The sequence below is a fragment of the Acomys minous genome, assembly GCF_964271855.1.
Source record: "Acomys minous genome assembly, chromosome: 15".
NCBI classification, from domain to species: domain Eukaryota; kingdom Metazoa; phylum Chordata; class Mammalia; order Rodentia; family Muridae; genus Acomys; species Acomys minous.
The window spans coordinates 85,875,987-85,897,516 of record NC_140497.1 but is presented as its reverse complement, the minus strand read 5'-3'; the positions used below and the strand labels follow the sequence as shown (position 1 = coordinate 85,897,516).

General features: G+C 46.4%; 1 protein-coding gene across 4 annotated transcripts in view; it reads left to right on the top strand.

The window, feature by feature from the left end:
* Window positions 1–5,611: 5,611 nt before the first annotated feature.
* Window positions 5,612–21,530, top strand: part of MSRB3 (methionine sulfoxide reductase B3) — a 120,567-nt gene continuing 104,648 nt past the window's right edge. Inside the window, exon 1 of one of the 4 annotated variants that reach the window (XM_084759873.1) lies at window positions 5,612–5,998. In XM_084759873.1, the coding sequence (XP_084615999.1) occupies window positions 5,790–5,998 (209 nt within the window). In that variant the 5' untranslated portion in view covers window positions 5,612–5,789. Of the gene's footprint in view, window positions 5,999–6,399; window positions 6,428–21,530 lie in introns of those variants that run through there. The other 3 variants (XM_084759874.1, XM_084759872.1, XM_084759875.1) reach the window with 3 other exon arrangements.

The window sequence follows — 21,530 nt, the reverse complement described above, 5'->3', positions numbered from 1 at the left end:
TCATCACAGGAGCCACATGCGCTGTGAGGAGGCCCATGACCTCATCTTCCTCTCAGCAGTTGCATGCCTTGACTTTGAGGCCTTTAACATTCCTTCTCCAACACTTAGCAACCATCCTTGCCTTATCTGTCATAGTTAACATACTAAATATGTTGCAGATTTATCTTGTTTATGGTATATTTTGTATATTAGCAAGCAGTCAGCAAATATTTAAGCAGATGACTGCAAGAATACATTTCTTTTGTTGGAGGTTTTTTTTAATTGCACCATATGTTTTGATGACAAGCAGTTTTCATAAAATAGCTTGAATATTCAAATATGAGTGTAGGTTTCTGATTAAAGAAGTTGAAACATTTAAAAAAACACTGTTTTTTTCGAATATATTATAAAAAATAAAAAATTTAAAATGTGTTGGAAAATTGTTAAACATGAACAGACTTCCTTAAAGGTGATTTTTAAATGCAAATGTAGGATCATGGACTGAAAAAAAAAAAACAACTAAAACCAAAAACCATGAGTCACTTAAGACAGGAAACAATCAGATAAGGCTTAAAGGTAAAGGGTTTTTTGGTAACGATGACAGGTTGGTAGAAAACAATGAAAGTTATTGATATTAATGTTGTGTTGATATTTTGTAATGGTTTGAATGAAAATGCCCCATAGGCTCATAGCGAGTGCCATTCTTTGAAAAGACTGGGACATGTGACATTGTTGGAGTATGTGTGGCCTTGTTAGGGGAAGTGTGTCACTGGGTTTGAGGCTTTTGGAGCTCAAGTCAGGCCCAGTGACTCTCTTCTCTACAGCCTGCCCTGAGCTCCTTCCCCAGCGCCATGTCTGCCTGCATGCCGCCATGCTTCCAGCCATGACAATAACAGGCTAAACCTCCGAACCTATAAGCCAACACCAATTACATGTTTTCATTTTATAAGAGTTGCCATGGTCACGGTGTCTCTTCACAACGGTAACACATAGGCTAAGACACATGTACCTGGGTTAACATGGGACTAATCATTACGTGTCACGTGTTGGACAAACCTTTGTGTTCCATTGTATGGATAAAATATTTGGAGATGGTGTTGTTTGTCCAGTGTCCCATGTGGTAGAAGCCATACTTTGAATCTCAATCTGATCATGCCAAAGTCCTCGCCACTGACTCTGAGAGCAGCTGCATCTAACATGGAAGTCGGCTCAGACCGAGGCTGATTTGATAAGCCACAGTGGCCAGAGTTGGTTTGCAGTGGAGGAGGAACCTTGGAAACAGCATACGCCCTTGGTCATTATTACACAGTGGAGATGCCCCTAATGCAAGATGCACGTGGGTGCAGCCCAAGTGGGAGGAGGGCGAAGCCTCCCATCAGTATTTGCCGGTACCATCTAGAAAGTTGGTCCACGTTCTCTTACCTTCATTGGTGGGTAGCTGCTCTTGTATATCACTTTTCACTTGCCAAAACCAAGCAGATTTACTCGTTTAGAGAGGCTCACTTATGTCTTCATAATACTGAAACTCTTGCTAAATATTTATTCTCTCTGGAGCACACCCAAAGCCAAAGCTGGAAGAGTCGGGGGATACGTCAATCACTTTAGATCTCTCTAGAATTTAATGAACAAAACGGGAGGGCTTAACCATATAAGGGTTGCAACACCATTCAAGATACAGGCAAACCATTCTATCTAGAAAAGGAAAATGCTCCTGTTAATCCAGACTTCTCTCTCTGGTTGGGAATCCTCTGGATTTTTTTAGCAGGCTGTCCCCTGTTCAGAGCATGTGCTGGTTAGGAACCAGAAGCCGTGGCAGTGACATTCTTTTTAAGGATTTGAAACAAACAAACAAACAAATGTGTCTGCCATAGCACGTTCAGTGTTGACCTGCGTGGGTCATGTTGAGCACACTTCTCAGCCTGTTCCCACTGTGGTGCGGTGAGAGAGGAGGCTCATGTTGTCCATCGGTACAAACCCATGCTTTCCCGAGGAGTGAGCTGAAGTGCATTCTCCCTGAGATAGGAGCACAGAATCCGAGAATCTTGGAAAACCTTACCCCGGAGTGTTACATTCTCTTAAAAGTTTTTCTTTTCCTCTCCGACCCATCAGTAACTGGTCTAAAACAGTGGTATTTGGTAAAAGGTCACTGTGTTTAAGTACTGACTTGGGCTTCTCTCTCTGAACAGTAGCAGGTCCTATTGCGTCCATCCGTCCGCCCCTCACAGCACAGCTGGCTTCCACTTGAGCCTTTGGGGGTGGGGGTGTTTCAAGGCTCTGTGCATCAGCTGGGGAGGTTTTATTAGGGAGGTGAGAATAGCATATTAGTGAGATGGATTGGATGGCTGACAGGCTCACACCCTCTTCTCCAAAGTGAAAATGAATTGTCGCCAGCATAACCCCATGAAAAGATAGCACACGTTCGCTACCTTTTTTTTTTTTTCTCGTGGGTTTTGTTGCTGCTTTGTTTATTTGGTTTGTTGATTTTGGTTCATTTCCATCGTTTTTCTTTTTTCTTTTCTTATTGTTTGTTTCGGAAAAGGGTTCTTGCTGTCTAGCCCAGGCTGGCCTTGAACTTGGTGCAGTGCTTCTGCTTTAATCTTCAGTTTATAATCCTGCTAGGATTATAGCTGCTCCAGCCCCTGATAGGCCACTTCCCTGTTTATTTCTTCAGGCCAGCCAGCATTGTTGTGTAATGTGTGGCCGTTTCAGGGTAGCCACAGCGGGACAACTAAAGGGAGGGTGCCTGGTTCGGGTTGTGTCTTGTAGGCTACTCAGTGCCTTGCAATATAGACTCTTGCAAGAGTGGTGAAAGAGTCAGCTTCTTCCCTGCTGGGCATTTGATTATGAGACGCATAGTGAGAATCAGGAAGGCAGGTAGAAAGACAAAGAGCTGCAGTCTCGAAAATTAAATTATTCCTGTGTTCTGAAGAACATGAGACGTTAGAGTTGTAGCATGCTGTAGCCAGACATACCTGGCTCTGCTGCGGGTCTGTCTTTTCCAAACTCTGACCTCAAACACATCGGGTTACTAGAGCAGTTACAGCACATGAGTTGGCTAATGCAACTCACCAGGCAGGCTCCCTACACTCCTGGTCTGATGTGAATGTTTGCTAATGTGACTGCCACTGGGGCAGGGGGGAAGTGGCATAGGAAGCTGGGCGGGGAGGGGGGGATGGGAGGAGGTGGGAGGGTTGGGGGGGGGAGGGTTACTTCTGGTCTTTTTCTTAAAATACTAAGTAAGGTTGTTGTTACCAAGTCTGTTATGAATAGGCATTTAGAAACACCGTGGAGATAGACGATTAAAATATCAGTGGTTAAGTTATCGGTCTCCTGGGATAGTGGTCAGAGGGTAACACCTTTCCTCTTCCTGGAGCCATCAAAGGTATGGACCACACCTGTGAGGCCCAGGAAGGATCATCTGAGGAGCCCGTTAAGCCTCTGGTCAAATTTCTAAGTGAGTCTTTACCTCCTGTACCTGAGGTAACCTGAGTGCCTCTCAGACATTTAAAACCATAAGAACCCTTGTGTGTGTGTGCGTGTGTGTGTGTGTGTGTGTGTGTGTGTGTGTGTGTGTGTGTGTGTGTAGAAAATAGACCATATTAACATGGTGAAAAGGTGTGTACACACTGAGGATTGGGGCTTGAATTCCACCACTACCTCTCCCCCTGAGTCTTCCTAAGTGCAAGACAGATGGAAATACTAAGTTTACAGGTTATTTGTCAGGATTCAAATGAGGCATCAGGTGTAAAGCTTAATGTCGGCCATTTACTATACACCCATTAACTTGAGTTTTTTTTTTTCTCTCTCTCTTAACTTACTTGAGGCACTTAAAGTAACCGTTGACAGGTGAAGGCTGCAAACTGATCATTAAGTCCCCACTTATATTAACACAAGTCACTTTGTAATGGCATCGCATTTCTTAAAGCTTTGTCTCTTTACCATCACTGCACAGGAATAGTTTAAGCTTGGACACAATTGCTGCAATCCTTTGAAACATGCTTTTTTCCTTTACTCAGAGAGCTCCTATCTTTAGTTTATAAATGGCCACACTCATTTTATTTTAAACGTTTAGATCATGGGGAAAGGACTGTGCTACTAGGTGTTGCTGGGGATATGGGAGAAAAACAGCTGCTTATGTAATGGAAGCTTCAGCAGTGAGAGGAGGGAGGGAGGGAGGGAGGGAGGGAGAAGTGGGGATGAGGGCAGGAGAGAGAGAGAGAATAGAAAGGAGACACTCTGTTTTCCCATTCCATTCCAGCTGTCCATGGTCCAGGTACAAAGCTGGGTAGTAATATTTGTGAGCCTTTAAAGCCCTTCTTTCCACTGACATAGTCACTCTCAGTTTCCTTGGGCCACTTGTCCTCAGCTCTGCTGTCATTGCTAATACATGAAGTGACATCTGCCCATTCGTCTGCTGTAATTCATGGGTCATAATACTTTTTTAATGCCAGATGTTTCAGGGGCAGCCACTTGCAAGTGCACTAGTTTCTGGCTCGTGGGCCTTCTTACTTTGCCAGAACTGAATTTGTTTGGAAGTGAGGTTTACTAACTTTCAAATAAAGCATTTTTAAGCACAGTGTGATGTACAAATTACCTCCCCTTAGCTCACGTTAGAATAATCCACCATCTAAATCTGTTTGACATTTACCCCTTAAGTGTTTTTTGAGTCGGTTAATCACTTCTGCAGCATCTTAGTATGTTGAGAAGTAATTGTGTAACATCCTGTCTCCAGATCCTGTCAAACATTTGTTGGGTGGGGGGAATATATATTATAGTAATTAAGACATAATTACACTCATTGTCTTGAGAGAGGAAGGGTCATTTGGATCTGATTAATTGTAGAATTAGTGCCAAAGAAAAGCCACGTAATGACACACTTGGCCTGCAATTAAACATCTGGGGCTGTCCAGGCGGTGGTGGCACACGCCTTTAATCCCAGCACTCGGGAGGCAGAGGCAGTCGGATCGCTGTGAGTTCGAGGCCAACCTCGTCAACAAAGCGAGTCCAGGACAGCCAAGGCTACACAGAGAAACCCTGTCTCGTAAAACCAAAAAGTAAGTAAATAAATAAAAATAAAAAGATGGCTTAAAAAAAACATCTGGGGCTGACATTTTGGTCATCAGAGGTAGCACCTATAGAATACATTTCAGTTACATGTCGGACAGTGTGAAATACAAAAGTGTGAGGGAGGGGAGCGGGGAGGAGAGCGGGGAGGGGAGCGGGGAGGGGAGAGACTGCAAGAGTAAAGGTGGTGAGAACGGTTGGTGTAAGCCAGCTTTTAGCTGGAGTGAAAACTTTTTCCATCAGCCTGCTTTGACTCCATATATGGTGCTCAAATATAGTGCTGATCTCAAAACACACACACACACACACAGAGTGGAGGGGGCCCTCACCTGGTCGCACACAGTGAGGGTGGTGGGGGCCCCCTCACCTGCTACCCACTGGGACACAAGCGGTGTTTCTCTGTATTATGGGTGGGTGTTCAGTAGGCATAAGGAGCGGCCATCTCACACCTTAACTGGCACCTCTCAGTTTTTGGTACAGGCCAGAACTTTTAATCCCCTCGCCACCCTGACTTGTCATCTTACAGATCCTCGGCTCTCTGGAGTCCTGACCCCCTCAGGGGTCTCAGTTGGAGGCTGCGATGGGGCTCTGCCCGATGCGCCCACGCGCGGAAGGGTTGTCCCCGCAGGGCTAGCGCTCCAGGCGGTGGAGGCGGCGCAGGAGGCGGGAGTTGGCGGCCGCCGCGGTCCGGGCAGCGGGCCCCGTCCGCGGCCAGCGCGCTCGCGGTCCTCCCTCGCTCGTCTCCTATGCTCATATTTGGACTCGGCCGCCCGTGCCCAGGAATTTCCCGTCATGCCTCCCGCCGCCCCGTCTGTCGCCCGGAGCCGGGAGGGAGGAGGGAGTCGGACAGCGGCGGCTGCTCTTCCTCCCCGGAGTGCGAGGCGGACCCTCCCGCGCCCTCTCGCGCTCTGCCTTGGCCTCTGCCTGGCTACGGCCGTGGCCACCGCGCTGCCCGGTGAGTCCGCCAACCCCGCCTCGCCCCATCCAGCCCCCCAACCCCTCCAAGTTAGGCTAGAACCCCGTCCCGAGAGCTCCAGCGCCGCCTCTCAGCCTTGAGCGTCATCCCCCAGCCGCAGAGCCAGAGCAGGCCCCAGGGACGCGCCCCGCCGCCGAGGGACAGCGCGTAACGAGGTCAGGCGGGCGAGCCCCGCGCCCCGCCGGCCGCCGCACTGACATCATACCGGTCCCTGCCGCGAACCTGAGCCGCGGGAGCCGCTGACCCCGCGCGGGCCCCGGGGGCGGGGGTGGGGGGTGGGTCGGGGCTCGGCGGGGTGGCCGGGGGGCGCGGCCGGCGGCACCGAGGGCGCGTTCTGCTCTGGCTTCACAGCAGCCAGGGCGCGGGGGATAACGGGCCGGGGCGTGGGAACGTAGAAGACGTCGCCAGGTAGGCCACTCTGAAGTGTCGCCGGGAGAGGGGCGCACCCGGGGTTGGGCTGGCGTCTCATAGGCCCAGATCCAACAGAGCCCCAGTATAGCAGGTAATGGCTCTGTTTTGTTTTCAAGTGGAAACAAGCGTTAAAACAAAACAAAACTTTTCCACTGGGCTATTTCAAGTCAAACTATCTGAATAAAAAGTGCTCTTCCTGCCTTTGTAGGTTATGCGATAAGTAAGGTAATCCTGAAGTGGGGACAATAAGGGTTTAAAAGAATTTTCTTTGTATCACATGGGCAGTATTTGGGAGAGTTTTCTTTCTTTGCATCGAGTATCAAAAAACCAATTAATTGATGTTACAAGGGGAGAATTTAAAGGAAATATTCAGCTTCAGGGGCTCTTGAATTTGGACGGAGTAAACTATTTAAGGCTTGGTTCTTTATTTTGTTTGGAGAGGCAAAACATAGTTATCGGAAACTGGGGTTACGTGGGAGGTCTTAAGTGGTCGCTGTGTTGCCACCCTTAGATTGAGCTGGCCAAATGAGGTTTGGCTAACCAGGACACACACACACACACACACACACACACACACACACACACACACACACACGTTAGTTGGCAGTTGATTGCACCCCCTGTGGAGCGTAAGAGACAAAGTAGAGTTTTAAAGGTAATTTTATGTATAAAATTTTACCCATGAAAGATCCTCGGGTTTATAGAGTTGGTTTCTGAGAACCAATGGCCAGGTAGTTAAAGGTGCAGAAGGTGCGGTTTATAAATACTGACATTAGCCGCGTCGGCAGTTTTATGCTTGCTCCTGAATCTTACTCTTCAGAAAGGACCTGCCTTTGAACAGACTCACAGCCCTGGAGCTGCTTTGTGACAGTTCTTCTTGGGAGTCAACAGAGTCTGACTAAACATTTTATCAGTGGATTTCTGACCCTGCTGGGCTGGACGATAAGGAACAGATTGTGCTGACGGGACTAAATGAATGAGTATTTGTGTGTGTGTGTGTATGTGTGTGTGTGTGTGTGATATGTGGACTTATTCAATGCCTGTGGTCAAGCAGCCTTTAAAGACCAAAATCAAGTGTACCATGGCCTCTTGCCAGTAGTTTGAAACATCAAGTTCATATTTGGACTGTTTAAACATAGTTCTGAAAATTTGTTCCTACCTGATGTATCAGTCGAATTTCTGATGTTTTTAGTAGTTCCCTATGTGGATGTCTGGAATTTTTTTTTTTTAAATATGAAACTCAGTAGCTCTTTGCCATTTAGATTTTGTCACAGTGCCTGAACTGCCTGCCTGCCAAGGTTGCAGCTCACAGTGTCATTTAGATTTTGAATCAAAGCACTGTTTCCAACTTTTAAACGTACTTTTTCCAATACTTCAGCTAAAATGTCCTGGCTCTTTCACTACAGTAATAAGAATGTCTAACGCCAGGCATGGTGGGACATCCTTTCATTCCCGCCCACAGAGGTGGAGGCCAGCAGATTTTTGTGAGTTTGAGGTCAGCGTGCTTTAGGTAGCAAGTTCCAGGGCAGATATGGGTACGTAGTTAGACTGTCAAAAAAAAAAAAAAAGTCTTAAAAACTATCCCAAGTTAGGATTCATCAGTTTTTCTGATCTATTTTTCATTTAATAAGCAAACAAAGATATAAAAAAAAAAAAGATTTATTTATTTATTATGTATACAGTGCCCTGCCTGCATGTACACCTGCACGCCAGAAGAGGGCATCAGGATCACATTATAGATGGTTGGGAGCCACCATGTGGTTGCTGGGAATTGAACTCAGGACCTCTGGAAGAGCAGACAGTGCTCTAAAATGCTGAGCCATCTCTCCAGCCCCCACAAACATAGATTTTTTTTTTAAACCATCAGAAAACCATGTTAATACATAATGCTTTTGAGCTCCATCATAATCTAGCTGGAGCCCTTTGATTTGTATACACACAGACACACACACACACACACACACGTTTTATTATGTATATTTGTTGGTGATTTGGTTGATGAATTTGGTCCCAAAGTTTTGCTACTTACTCCATCAGTGCCTTCCTTCCACCTGCAGGGCCCTGTTTTGTTTGTGCAGCCCTGCTGAGCCACCCACTTCATTCCTTGAGACACCTGAGTGTCAATCTCTGACTGGCTCCACGTGTTAAACTGGTCTACAGGTAGTCGGGCTGGTGGGCGGAGCTTCAGCTCCAGGGAGCCATCTGACTCAGGCTTGTCTTGCTAGAAGGTACTTAACATGGTTTAAAAATTCAGTTGTGTGCCTTCTTCCCCTTAAAAGCAGAGAGTGCTGCTTCAGTGGCTGGCCAGTGGCCTCCTGCTCCTTGTAAACAGAAGCCTCTGAAAACTTGATTTTGGTATTTGGGTCTGGGAAGATACCATCAGAGAACACTCAGCACTTCCTGCCCTTGGAAAGCCTGTGGTTGGTTGCCTGGGGAACCTTCCAAGTGAAAATCCCCTAGACTGAAGCGTTGCTTTATAACCCTGCCTCTTAGGAGACACAGCTCTGTCAGCCAGCCTGCTGTCTTTACAGGTAACTTGCCTTTGGACAGGAGCACAGACAGCCATTTAATTGGCTTTTCATTGGAATTTCTTACGGCTGTACATGGATCTCAGGACTTTACTTTGAATGCCCTTTATTTTCTCTTTCTTGGGCATAATTCATTCTCCTTCGGATACGTTCACTATGGTCCTTGGTCCCTGTTAGTGTACTCTGTTGCCTAACATTCTGACTTTTTTTTTTTTTCTTTTTTCTTTTTTTCGAAGCCTTTAAGAGAATGTAGAAAAAAGTAGAACAACGATGAGTCAGTTGACTTTGTGGAAGATTTTGATTACTCCTTGTTTCAAGTAACAGAAATAAACCTGAACTAGTTTTAGTCCAAAGGAAGGGAGGAGCGGGGCTGGGGGGGGGGGGCGGGAGGGAAGAACGCACTGGAAGACCACTGGAGCCAAGGGCAGACAGACCTTCCACGGGCCCAGGGTTAGGAAGTATTTAACCAAAGCCTGGCCCATCCCTGGCTCTGCTCTTTGCCTTCACTTGTCTCACTGCTCTCTGGCTGCTGTTGTTTTTGTTCTTCTGTCAGTTCTTTGTTGTTTAAAGTTACAGGACTCCTGCTCAGCAGCTCTTGTTAGCGCTCCGTGTCCCTTGCCTACGTGCACAAAGCTGATTAAATGTGCTAGTCCCTCAGAGGAAGAACGTGATACACACACTTTGGGTCACATGGTTGGCCTAGATTTCCCCAGAAGTATCTTTTCGTATCTTTTAGTACGGTCACGTAGAGAGTTTGAGTTGGCCTTTATGCGTGCGTGTTATGTTTTGGGGATAGTTAGTCTTTACACTGCCCACTTTCTTCTTGATGGCAGCGTGTAGAGGTGGGTGACATCCTCTGTGGGCACTGCACCCTACATAGCTCCTTCCTCTGCAGGGTTGTTAAGGAGGGAACCTCTGGGAGTCAGCCGAGTGCCTGTCCCACTCAGGACTGTGAGAATCCAGTATGATCATCATCAACGCGTCCCTGCAGGCCATCAACTGCCTATTTTCAGGAATCCACTAACTAAAATGTGGAGTTCAAGTAGCTCTTTATGTAAACTCATTAAGAGTGTGTAAACGATGGAGACATTCAAACTAGAAATAATTTAGGGAGCATGAGTTCGTGAGGTTTGGCTCTCTGCCTCGACCTTTTCTTTCCATAGTGGTTGAAGCTTTTACGGCCTCTTGTGGGATCCTAGTTTGTGAAGCCTTCTGTATCTAATAGAATCTGTAACTTCCTTTAGCTTCTAGAAAAGCCGGTGCCACCCAACACCATTAAGTATTCACTATGTGGCAAGCTGGTGGGTCACTTATAATTCTAAGACAGCTCTTGGCAATCTAGCAAGCATGGCCTCAGCTGTGTCAACACAGACTTTTAGCATTCTGAAACCCTTACACCCACCGCTACCTCCTCCGGGACAGTGGGGCACAGGTGCACTGCCTTTTCTTAGTTTGTTGTTGTTGTTATTATTTGTTTGATAGACTGTATAAGCTTTTCCAGGAACACTCCAATTTCCTGTGTGACGATTGCATGTTTTCCTATCAACTGAAGTGGCTCGGGCGGGAAGAAAACAGCCAACTCACGTGGGAGGGGGTCGTCTCTGCTTGAGCACACCTTATTCTATCAGCCAGAGGTAATGCAGAAGACACACAGCAGATATACAAAGGAAGCTGGTAAAAACAGAGAGGTAGGAAATTTGGTTGTGTTCAGAACATTCGAGACTCTTAATGCCAGGCCCGAAGATTTGGACTGGCCGAATAAGCTATGAAAGTGGAGTTTCTTGCTCCCTGAAGCATTGCAGTCAGGGCTGAACTGTGGAACGGCTCGCAGGATGAGTGAAGTTGGCTAAGAAGCCATTGGGGGTGAGTAGGAAACAGTGTGAGAGATTTTTCAAGAAATGAAGACCAGCCAAGCTAGGTGGGAGGGGTAGGTGGGGTGGGGGATGGGGTGAGGGGTGTGGGACTGGAAGCATCACCGAGGTGCGTGGCCCTGAAATCATCACCTGGATCAAGAGAGAGAGAGAGAGAGAGAGAGAGAGAGAGAGAGAGAGACAGACAGACAGACAGACAGACAGACAGACAGACAGACAAGGATTAGGGGGTATTGGTAAAATGTTAAGCCCGGGTGACAGAGACTGTGAACTCAGAACAGGTTTAGATGGGACAAAATAAGTACTAGTTTCAGATCTTTTGTGTTTTTGGTGCCCATAGGACATTGCCGTGGAAATGTGTAGTGGAATCACTTGTGGCTGGAACGTGGAGAGAGAGAGAGAGAGAGAGAGAGAGAGAGAGAGAGAGAGAGAGAGAGAGAGAGAGAGAGAGAGAGAGAGAGAGAGCGCAGATCTAGAGATAAAACATGTATGAGTGAGGAAGGCTGAGAAGAGAGTGACTGGCTCTCGGGAGAGGAAGGGCAAAGGGAAAACATCCTAAAGACGGAAGTCGGGCACCCGGCCTCCTGCCTGTGAGCGTTGGCTGAAGGAAGCCTGCCTTTCTAGGTCCACATATAACACTCAGGAAGCACGGAGCGGAAGGCGCTGCACGGTGGGGCTTGCTACTGCCCCACCCTCCTCAATAATTCAGACTTTGAGTTGCTGAGTTAGTCCAGGACACACGCTCTGCCTCATGCCGGTCCTCAGTCCTCCTGTTACTGTCCTCAAGAACAGGGAGATGGCGGAGATAGCAACGGAGGACTCTCGGTTCTCTGCCTGGCTCTGTGTTTTAGGGGCACTTTAAATAATTTTTGATATTTTCTTAGTCTAAAATATATGATGAAACTGGCTATCAAACCTTCCACATCGTACCATAGCTCCTCCACTCATACGAGTGTGCACACACACACACTCAAGCACACTCACACACGTGCACATATACATACTCACTCACTCCACAAAACCCACACCCCCCCACACACACACAAAAATACCCTGAATGCCTTGTTTGTGTTTTCCGTTGTCACCTGCATGGCTCCTGTACCCTTGAGCTAGCCACCCTGGCCACCGTACCGTGGAAAAGCATTCTATCTGGCGTGTCAATTCAGAGTATCCAACTTGGGGACAATGTCTCATGGCTGAAGGGAAGTTGAGGGCATACCTTCCACATGGGGCTTTATTTACGTGGCTTGTACGGATCAATGACACCTCTCGCTGACTAAGGTGAACTAGAGAGAGAACGGTGGCCTGGAAACTGTGTTCTCAGGGCCTGGCCTCCAGACTAACAGTGTACCCCGATTCTAGGCTCCCAACGACGGTGCCCTGGCCTTCACATGTGGGCAGAGCGACAGGTTTATGTTCAGAATGTAGCATTAGGAATGGTTTCCTCTTCTGTAAATGAAAGGGGATGAGGAGAACACTGCACTTTTAGGGGCTGTTGCCTGAGAAGACGCATGGCAGCAGAGAGCGGCTGTAAAAGTTCGAAATTCGTCTTTGGATGTAAAAGCACACCCATTTGTTTGCAGAGCGCACGTGTGGCAGTTATGGCATACGAACCTTGTGGGCCGCACTTGGTCTCTGCCTGGGTGGGTATTCTCAGGGCTGGTCCGGATCCAGCATCCCTTGCGCCGTTGTCTCAAGTTAGCTTTTTGTTGAAAATCTGAATCATCATGACAGTTTTGAACAACAACAACAAAGAAGAAATTACTCAAAAGTCCTTTCACAGTAGCTACCATCTCTTTTTATTTTCTAAGTTTTAAAGTTTTTTTTTTTTTTGTGGCGGCGGGCCGGTTGTTTGTTTGTTTGTTTTCATTTTGGCCAGGAGTTGTACTGGCTGAGGCTGGGTTAAATAGTCTCAAAGATGAGGAAGCAGAAACAGTATAACTTCAAAAACTTGCATTTTCAGGCATCATTCTTAGGTCTATAATGTGATTTTTTAAGGTGAAATTTGCACATGTTTATAGCACTCTGTTTTGATCATAACTATCTGCCATTGCTATACATGATATAATAAACTGCAGAGGAATGCTAATTCAGAACATGGCTGCTCTGGCAAGAGATCACATCCAAGATCTTCTAGGTCTGTGTGATCTGGCTGGAACACAAACACGCCTTTAATCCAGGAGACAGAGCCAAACAGATCTAAGTTCAAGGCCAGCCTGGTACAGAGCAAGTATCAGGTAAAGAAATGCTTAGGTCCAGGCACGGTGGCACAGAACTTTAATCCCCCAAAAAGGTAAAGTTAGTTTGTAGAAGGAAGCACCCATGTTTGAAAGTGATGTCTAATTGGGTGGCAGAAAAGGTGACGAATCAGAGAAGATTTGACAGAATAGGATACACCCAACTCTCACAAGAAGAGAGAGGAAAGGGAAGCTACTTAAGAGGCAGTTTACAGAGAGAGTTTTTACCAGGACAGGAATAGAGAGATGGGTTGCAGAGAGAGAGAACTCAGGTGGAGATGGAATGAGCTAGAAGATGAGAAGGAGCCACGAGATTAGAGCAGATTGCTGAGTCAGTTTGAGGCAAAGCAGAGCAATCCCAGGCCGAGAGAGAAGCCAGATTGAATAAGTCAGCTGGGAGAGGAGTTTGAGCCAGAACAGCTGAGTCGAACCTGCAGCCCAGAGCTCAGAAAGAACAAGTAAGGGTGAGCTTATTAAGCAGTAAGTCTCAGAGACTGAAAGCATTTTAGGCCTAGGTTAGATTGTATGGAGGCTAGAAGCTTCCAGGTCTAGGACTAGGTTAGCAAAAGGAGGCAGTGAACCTCCCAGCCAACAACTGAGCCAGGAGAATAAAAGTTGCTTTTACAATGAGCCCTTACAGTTTCTTGGGCCGGTTGCTTTATTTAATGAGTAAGGCAAGTACTTTAGTGCATATGTTAAATTTAAGTTGTTCCTGAGAATAATAAGCCTGTGCTGCATGGGATGTAAGACGGTCCTTGTATAAACCCATCATATATTTTTATGGTTAGTCTTTTGCTTTTACAGTGTGTGGTGGCTACGGAATCTGGGTTTGGTTGGCTTTGGAGAGAATTGTAATGTCTGTGATGGATAGAGGCTTATCTTTAAAAAAAAAATCTGTAGTGTGTTAATAAGGAAAAGCGGGGCCATGTCTCTCAGGACCTAGTCCACATTAGATAAAGCAGTAGCGAGAGGCCAGGAGAACTCTTGCACTTACAGTTTCACAAGAATTGAAAGGAAAAGTTGAAATTTGAAAGCTCACTGTCACCTTTGCTTTCTGATTTTTTCAAAAATCATATTAGGCTTAAAAATGTTAATTTTATTATATTTTTATGTGTACGGGTATTTTACCTACATATATGTCTGTACCATGGATATACGGTGCCCATGGAAACCAGAAAAAGGCAGTGGGACCCCTGGAATTGGAGTTATAGATTGTGAGCTGCCAAGTGGGTGCTGGGAATTGAACTTGCGTCCTCTGGAAGAGCAGCCAGTGCCCTTAATCTCCGAGCCATCCATCCCTCCCGCCCCTGCTGCTCACTTCATGGTGTGAATGTGTCAGACTGCCTCAGTGGGCGAGAAGGAGACTAGGCTGAACACCGAGGATGTTCACCCATAAGAAGATCACTCTGAAACAATGCAGGCTCATTTGCATAATCACCCAGCAGTGCTGCTAGAGAGTCACACAGTGGCCTGAGAGGAACAGTGGGTGTCAGGAGACTGTGCTCTCCTGGCTTGCTTTTACTCAAGCCATTTAGCTTTCTTATGCCTCTGTTTCCATAGCTGCAGAGTGAGTGGCTCTAACTGCCATCCCCTGATGTTGCTTTTAAGCATCTGTAGTCTGTGGGTTGTCTGAAAGTCTCCGGGGAGCCCCGCCCCGCAACTTTTAGTGGAAATGCCATGGATAATAAATTGCATGGAATGATTTTTTTCTTGTTATGCTTTAAGTCTCACTCTTTTTGTTGAACTATCTGCAAATACTCTCTAAGATCTTAAGTTTAAACGTTGTATCCTGGTGTGCCAGTAATTCGATCTATAGCTAAAGTTACATAACCCCTTTAAAGATTTAGTGTTCATTTAAAGATAGATTACAGCATACCAGAAGTGTCCTGTGCCCCATCTGGGGCAACAGCATGAAGCATTAGAAACGATGCCTGTTTTTAACGTGTAGCAGCTATCGGGTGCTTATTTATGCGTGAGAGTATGTCCCGGAGAGGGGCAGCCTTCTCTCAAAGCTGTGGACAAGCAGCAGAATCTGTCTCTAGCCATGCTGAAAGCAGACTGCACTCTTAAAACTGGTTAAGGGAAAGACGCTTTGCTGGCAGGACACATGAGCACTACAGTCCGTTAGTAAGCTTTCTTCTTCTCTATTCCAAATTATTTTCACACAGACAGGAAGAGTGCCTAAGTAAGGAGCCTATATACGTTGCATAGGATCTTATTTTACAAACCCGAATGCCCCCATCAGCTTCAGAAGACAGTGCTCAAGCTGTCTGTGAGATGAGGCCAGTCACATCGTCCTCTGCTGGGAATGATCCCCACTGCCTTGTGAGTGTAGACTCGTCTGTCTTTATCCCTTGACTGTAGAGGTAGCTTTAGTCACACTGTTGAGTTCCACATGCTCTGCTATGTTATTTATAGAGAGATGCTGTCATCTGCTGGGTATAGTGTGTGTCTTGCTTTTTCCCTTGAAACACAGTGTTTCTGTATTGGCGCATATCACACATTAAAAAAAAAAAAGAAAAGAAAACCAGCGTTTCTTATTTTGTTTTACACTTATGTGTGCGGTGCTGGTATGTTTTTTTGTGTTTGTGTGTGTGCCTCTGTGTACACACACACACACACACACACACACACACACACACACACACACCATGGTGTATGTGTAAAGGCCAGAAGGCAACTTGGGAGAGTGAATTCTTTCCTTCCATGTAGTTCAGGGACCAAACGCTGCTTGTCAGACATGGTGGCAGGCATCTCTACCTGATCCACCATCTTGCTAGCCCCAGACACACATTCATATTCTCTCTCTCTCTCTCTCTCTCTCTCTCTCTCTCTCTCTCTCTCTCAAAGGAATTTTTTATGATCTTATGTGAGTCAGTTAGCATTCTAGAATTTGTCAGATAACGTGTCTGTTGAGTGATACTTGCTTCATCTATCAGACACGTACAACTGTTAATAAGAGCTTGCTTTCTTTTAGCAGGAAATGACCAAAGGGTAAAAATAGAGTTGTGGATAGAGGCTGGAAACAACTGGTGTTATACTACCCTCAAATTACAGAAAATTCAAATATTAGCATAGGGAGTGAAGGCACTAAAAATATTTAATATTTTATAAAGTAAATTTTAAAGATAAAATTGGAAATAAGAAAATAAGGCTTTTTTTTTTCTTGTGATTTTAAAAAGTAGCCTCAAGTTTTCCCATGCTCTGGGACATTTCGCTAATATCTCCCACTTAAATAGGCTCTAGGTTTCCCCCATAAAGTGGAAAGCCCACAGGGCTGGAGAGATGGCTCAGCAGTTAAGAGCACTGACTGCTCTTTCCAGAGGTCATGAGTTCAATTCCCAGCAACCACATGGTGGCTCACAACCATCTATAATGTGATCTGATGGCCTCCTCTGGCCTGCAGGTGTACATGCAGGCAGTGCTCTGTATACATAATAATAAATAAATAAATCTTTAAAAAAAAGAAAGCCCATTTATCCCAGCATCCCCCACAATTTAACTTTGTCTGTTGTTGAGGGGATAGTAATTATTTTTTTTTCTATTATTGTTTGAGAATTTTATATACATCACATTTCCTCCTCCATCCTCTGACCCCTTTCTCGTCCCAGCTTTTTTTTGTTTTAATATTTATTTATTTATTTTTATGTGAGTGCTCTATCTGCATGTACACTTGCATCCAAAAGAGGGCAGTATAGATGGTTGTGAGCCACCATGTGGTTGCTGGGAATTGAACTCAGGACCTCTGGAAGAGCAGACAGTGCTCTTAACCTCTGAGCCATCTCTCCAGCTCAGTCTTCCCAGTTTTATGTGCTCTGATTTTAACCCTGCTGAGTCCACTTGGTGCTGTGGATATGTGCACGGGTGTAGAACCATCTGCTGGAGCATGGGCAGCCTCCCAGGACTCCGTCTCTACCAGAAGTCATCAGCCAGGTGTGGGCTCTGTGGCCCCTTCTCCTGTTTGTGCTGGGATTTTTGTCTGGCTTGGTCTTGTGCAGGCCTTGGACACATGGGCATCATAACTGCTGTGAATGTACGTGCCCTGTCTGAGCAGCACCATTTCACAGCAGCCCTCCCTAATTTCTGACTTGTGCAGTCTTTGCTTCCTCTTCCGTGGTGTCCATGGAGCCTTGGGAGGAGGGTCTGCCATAGAGATGCTTAATTTAGGGTGAGCACATTGACTAGTTGTGCCTCCCTGCCGTAACCATCATCTGTTACAAGAGGAAGCCATGGGTGCGGGTTGAGAGATGCAGGAATATCTTCAGATAAGGAGATGAACACCTAGGAGGCTGTTTAATAGTGTGCTCACTTAGCATAATAACAGGAGTTGGTTCTCCCCTAGGGCCTTTCATCTACCCAGTCACAGGCTCTTAACAGAGTTCTGTTTTGTAGAGTGGGCCTTAAACCCAAGCAGGTCGGTGCCACTTTTGCGCTTATTGGCATCTCCCTTCTAGGATACTTGCTACTGTAGATTGCAGGGTCCACAGCTAAGGAAGACTGTGGATTGCTTTACCCCCTAAGTTGCTTAGCGTGGATGGCATTTCCAGCATCTGTAGAGATAAAGCTTCCATGGAGCACCAGTTTGGCTCTTCCATGTGCTATGACTCAAGTACACGATGTCTTTAGCAATAGGGTCTTATCTCTGGAGCATACCAACAGCAGTCGCAATGACGGTGCGTGTGTGTGTGTGTGTGTGTGTGTGTGTGTGTGTGTGTATGTGTGTGTGTGTGTGACTATGGGATCCCACTGACTAACAAACTCCTGCCCATCACTGGCCTTTTTATTGGATAGCCTGTGGAGTTTGGAAGGGACAGGCTAATGCAATTTGAACTTAAAACAAGCAAACAAACAAAAAATATATATGCATATATTTCAGGAAGCTTCTGCAACAGTAGGTTTCCCTATGGCTTTTCAAAGGACTCTAGAGTGTTATCTTTCCCCATCTTCCCTCCTCTACCCTGCCTCTCCTCTCTGACCCCCTGCCTCTCCTCTCTGACCCCCTGCCTCTCCTCTCCGACCCCCTGCCTCTCCTCTCCGACCCCCTGCCTCTCCTCTCTGACTGCTCTCCCTCTAGTTGTTCTCCCTCTAGTCTCCGAACTAGTTTACACATTCTCTTTTCTGCTCTCCGTCTAAAACTAGGAACTGGTTCTTCTTACATTCGAGGCACTAAGTGATGCGGCTAATGCTGGGATATAGCACGAACTAGAGGCAGACGGGCCTCATTCTCGGGTCTTCTCAGTTTGAAACTGTCGCGTGCTGTTGTAGAAAAAGCAAGGGCGCTTTGTGTTAGGAGCAAGAGAGAGCAGTTCAGGATTGAAAGCAGGGCAAGATCCTATGGGACTCCACATTTTTTTTTTAATCGTCTTCATTTACTTACTGTGCGCGTGCATGTGTGCTCACATGCTCACACACACACACACACATACACACACACACACATGCACACACACATGTGCCAACAGCAGGTGTGTGTCAGAGGACAATGCCTTTTGCTAGTTGGTTCTTTTCCTTCCACCATTGTGGGTCTTAAGGATGGAGCTCAGCCCTTGAAGCAAACATGTGTGCCTCCCAGGGACCGTCCCGGCCACTTGCTGGACGTTCTGAGCACTATGAGTTTAAATATGCTGAGCATGGAAGTGTTTAGGGAATTTTAGGTAGGTAGCAAGGAGCCTGGTGCTTCATTTTAAATCCACAGTCTGGCTGCTGTCTGGGGAGTAGATTGTGGGGACTAAGAACAGAAGTAGGCGCAGATTTAGGGCCATGTTACTGATTCAGATGGGGACTGAGGGGTCCTCTTACTTGTTGCTAATTACTTCCTTGGAGTGAGTTACTGTGATGGAAACCACTAATGGTGTTCCTTTTGAGCCCAGTGGGTTCTGTTTGACCTTATCTTCCTGAGTTAGGTTGTTTGGTACACTGGCCGTTCCCTCTTAGAAGCGATGTCCTTCCCCCCCCCCCCCCCCCCCCCCCCCCGCTTCCTACTTAGTTAATTAATTAAACCTATGCCTCAGATCTTTCACTTGTGAAATGGAGATGGTGTTGTCCCAATTGTTCATACAATGTTTTAATTATGAAATGAAAGAGCTGTGTGTGTGTGTGTGTGTGTGTGTGTGTGTGTGTGTGTGTGTGTGTGTTGGTTTGAATGTGGACACTCCCACTCATGTAGGCTCATGTATTTGAATGCTTGGTCCCCAGTAGGTAGAAGAGTTTGGGAAGGGTTAAGACTTGTGTGTGGCCTTGGTGGAGAAGGTGTGTCACTGGTGGGGCAGACTTTGAGGTTTCAAAAGCCCACCGCCATTCCCAGTGTCTCTCAGCGACTGCTCCAGTGCCATGCCTGCCTGCCTACAGCCATGCTCTCCACTGTGATGGTCATGGACTCCTCTGGAACCATGCGCTCCCAAATTAAGTGCTTTCTTTTATAAGCTGCCTTTGGGGTAGCTAGGACAGGGTTCCTTTCACACCAACTACACAGTAAGCGTTACTATAAGCATGGTCACCTTGGCTATTCTGGGAGTATGCTTTTTGACTTCTCTTCTTTGTCTAGTGCCCTTCCTTCTCTACTGCCTTTTTAGAATAGCTGTCCTTGAGTTCATCTATCAGGCTCTCCTTAAACAATCTTCTTTACTTCTTGGCTTCCATTCCCTTTGCATTGGTACCCTTCCCTGCCTCCCCCCCCCCATTACCCTCATCCCCCCACCCCCGCCCCTGTCTCTCCATCAGCCCAGCCCCCTTGCTTCTGTGCCATCACTGGACGGGTAACCTTGCCTTGGGCACCCTGACCATATCAAAACCAGGCCTTCTTTTTCCACCTGAACTTTGGCCTCCTCCTTATTCCCCAGATGAGTAAAGGCGGTTGCCATTTGCACTGTTGCTTGAGCCAGGGCTGTGGGCCTCCTGCTTTAAACTAGCTCACACCGACAACAGAGCTTTGCCTAGACCGCTGCCCTTGAATCAGTGTCTACCTTTGTTTGGCCCTGTGTAACTCTACCCATTTTTGTTTTTTGTCCTATTCAAACCTAAATCTTACTATCTGATAATAATAATTTCATTAGTTTCTTTCTTTCACACATTTTTACATTTTTATACTTATATCATCTTCTTATCCATCAGCTTCAGCCACATACTCCTTTATAACCTTAACTGAGTGACATTTAATCTTAGCTCCAGAGGTCACAGTTCATCCTTTGTTTGGAACACTTCCTTCCTTCCTTCCTTCCTTCCTTCCTTCCTTCCTTCCTTCTTTCCTTCCTCCCTTCCTCCCTCTTCCTCCTCCTCCTCTACCCTCCCTTTTCGTCCTCCTTACATGCACTGAGTGAGTGTACTTACTTTCAGCCACATTCCTGGCCACTGAATACTATTTCCTTGTTTGACTTTTTATATGTGTGGGTCTGTGCTCCCCTTTCCGCCTCAGTGTGACGGTCATCACTCTTAGTAACCTTAGCTTCCACAGTACTGACATGTAAGCTGCCAGGAACCATGGTGTCTTGCTTTACTTCCAGCATCTTCTGTAGCTGTCAAGTAGAACGAGGAGTGAATGCAACAGCAGCTCCTCCAGTTTGGGAATGAGAGCACTCCTGAGTCTGGTGTGCGTTCGTCTTTCAGGCTTACAAGGGAGAACAGAAAGCCTAGGCCTTCTGTGGCTTTACTTTCAAAGGCGCAGACGGTGCATGGAGAGGAGGGGAGCAGCATCAGGCTGAACTGAGCTTTAGAAAGGAGGTGTTGTCTCACTGTTGGGGTGCCTTGGTTTTGATTGGAGCACTACCCAGCAAGACCCCCAGTACCTCCCAGGTTTGGCTGTCACTTTTCAGGGTCAGCATGCAGGTACATTCTTAGTCCTCTGGTGAGCCGGCAGCCAGTGTCAGAACCTGCCAGGATTATGCACCGAATTGAGCCAGTGCGCATTGGTGCTTTGTGCACCTGCTGGCCTAGTTGCATTCTGGGCTTTCTTTCTCTGCCTCTTTAGAACCCCCGCAGGAAAAGGGAATGTTCTGGGCTCACGCACACATGGAGGAACAGTGATCCCTGTGACGTGAGTTGGGATTTGGCCTTTTCTTACACGCTTCCTCTTTGCACTTTATCCAGCAGGAGCTTTTTAGGAGACCTCATTTGTGTTGTTTTAAGGGCGGATGCAGGCTTTCCTGTTTTTATATTCTGTTCTCCACTCTGATGGCAGTGACAGGTCTGTCTATGTGACCTCTTCTGAACAGTCCTGCTTCCCTTTCATCGGTGCCTGTGTGTACCAAATGAAAGAAAGCATCTTTTCTCTCTTAGTCCTTTTCAAAACCCTTCTGTGCCATTTTCTTATTTTGTAACTCTGTATGAGTCACTGCTTTCACTAAGCTTGCTAACGTCATTTTTATTTTTACGTCATGGACATAACCAATGGGTTTTGGTTCTATGAGTTCACGTTTTCGTGATGTTTTTCCCTCCCTGAACTCACTTATTGTGGCGCGTTTTTGTTGTT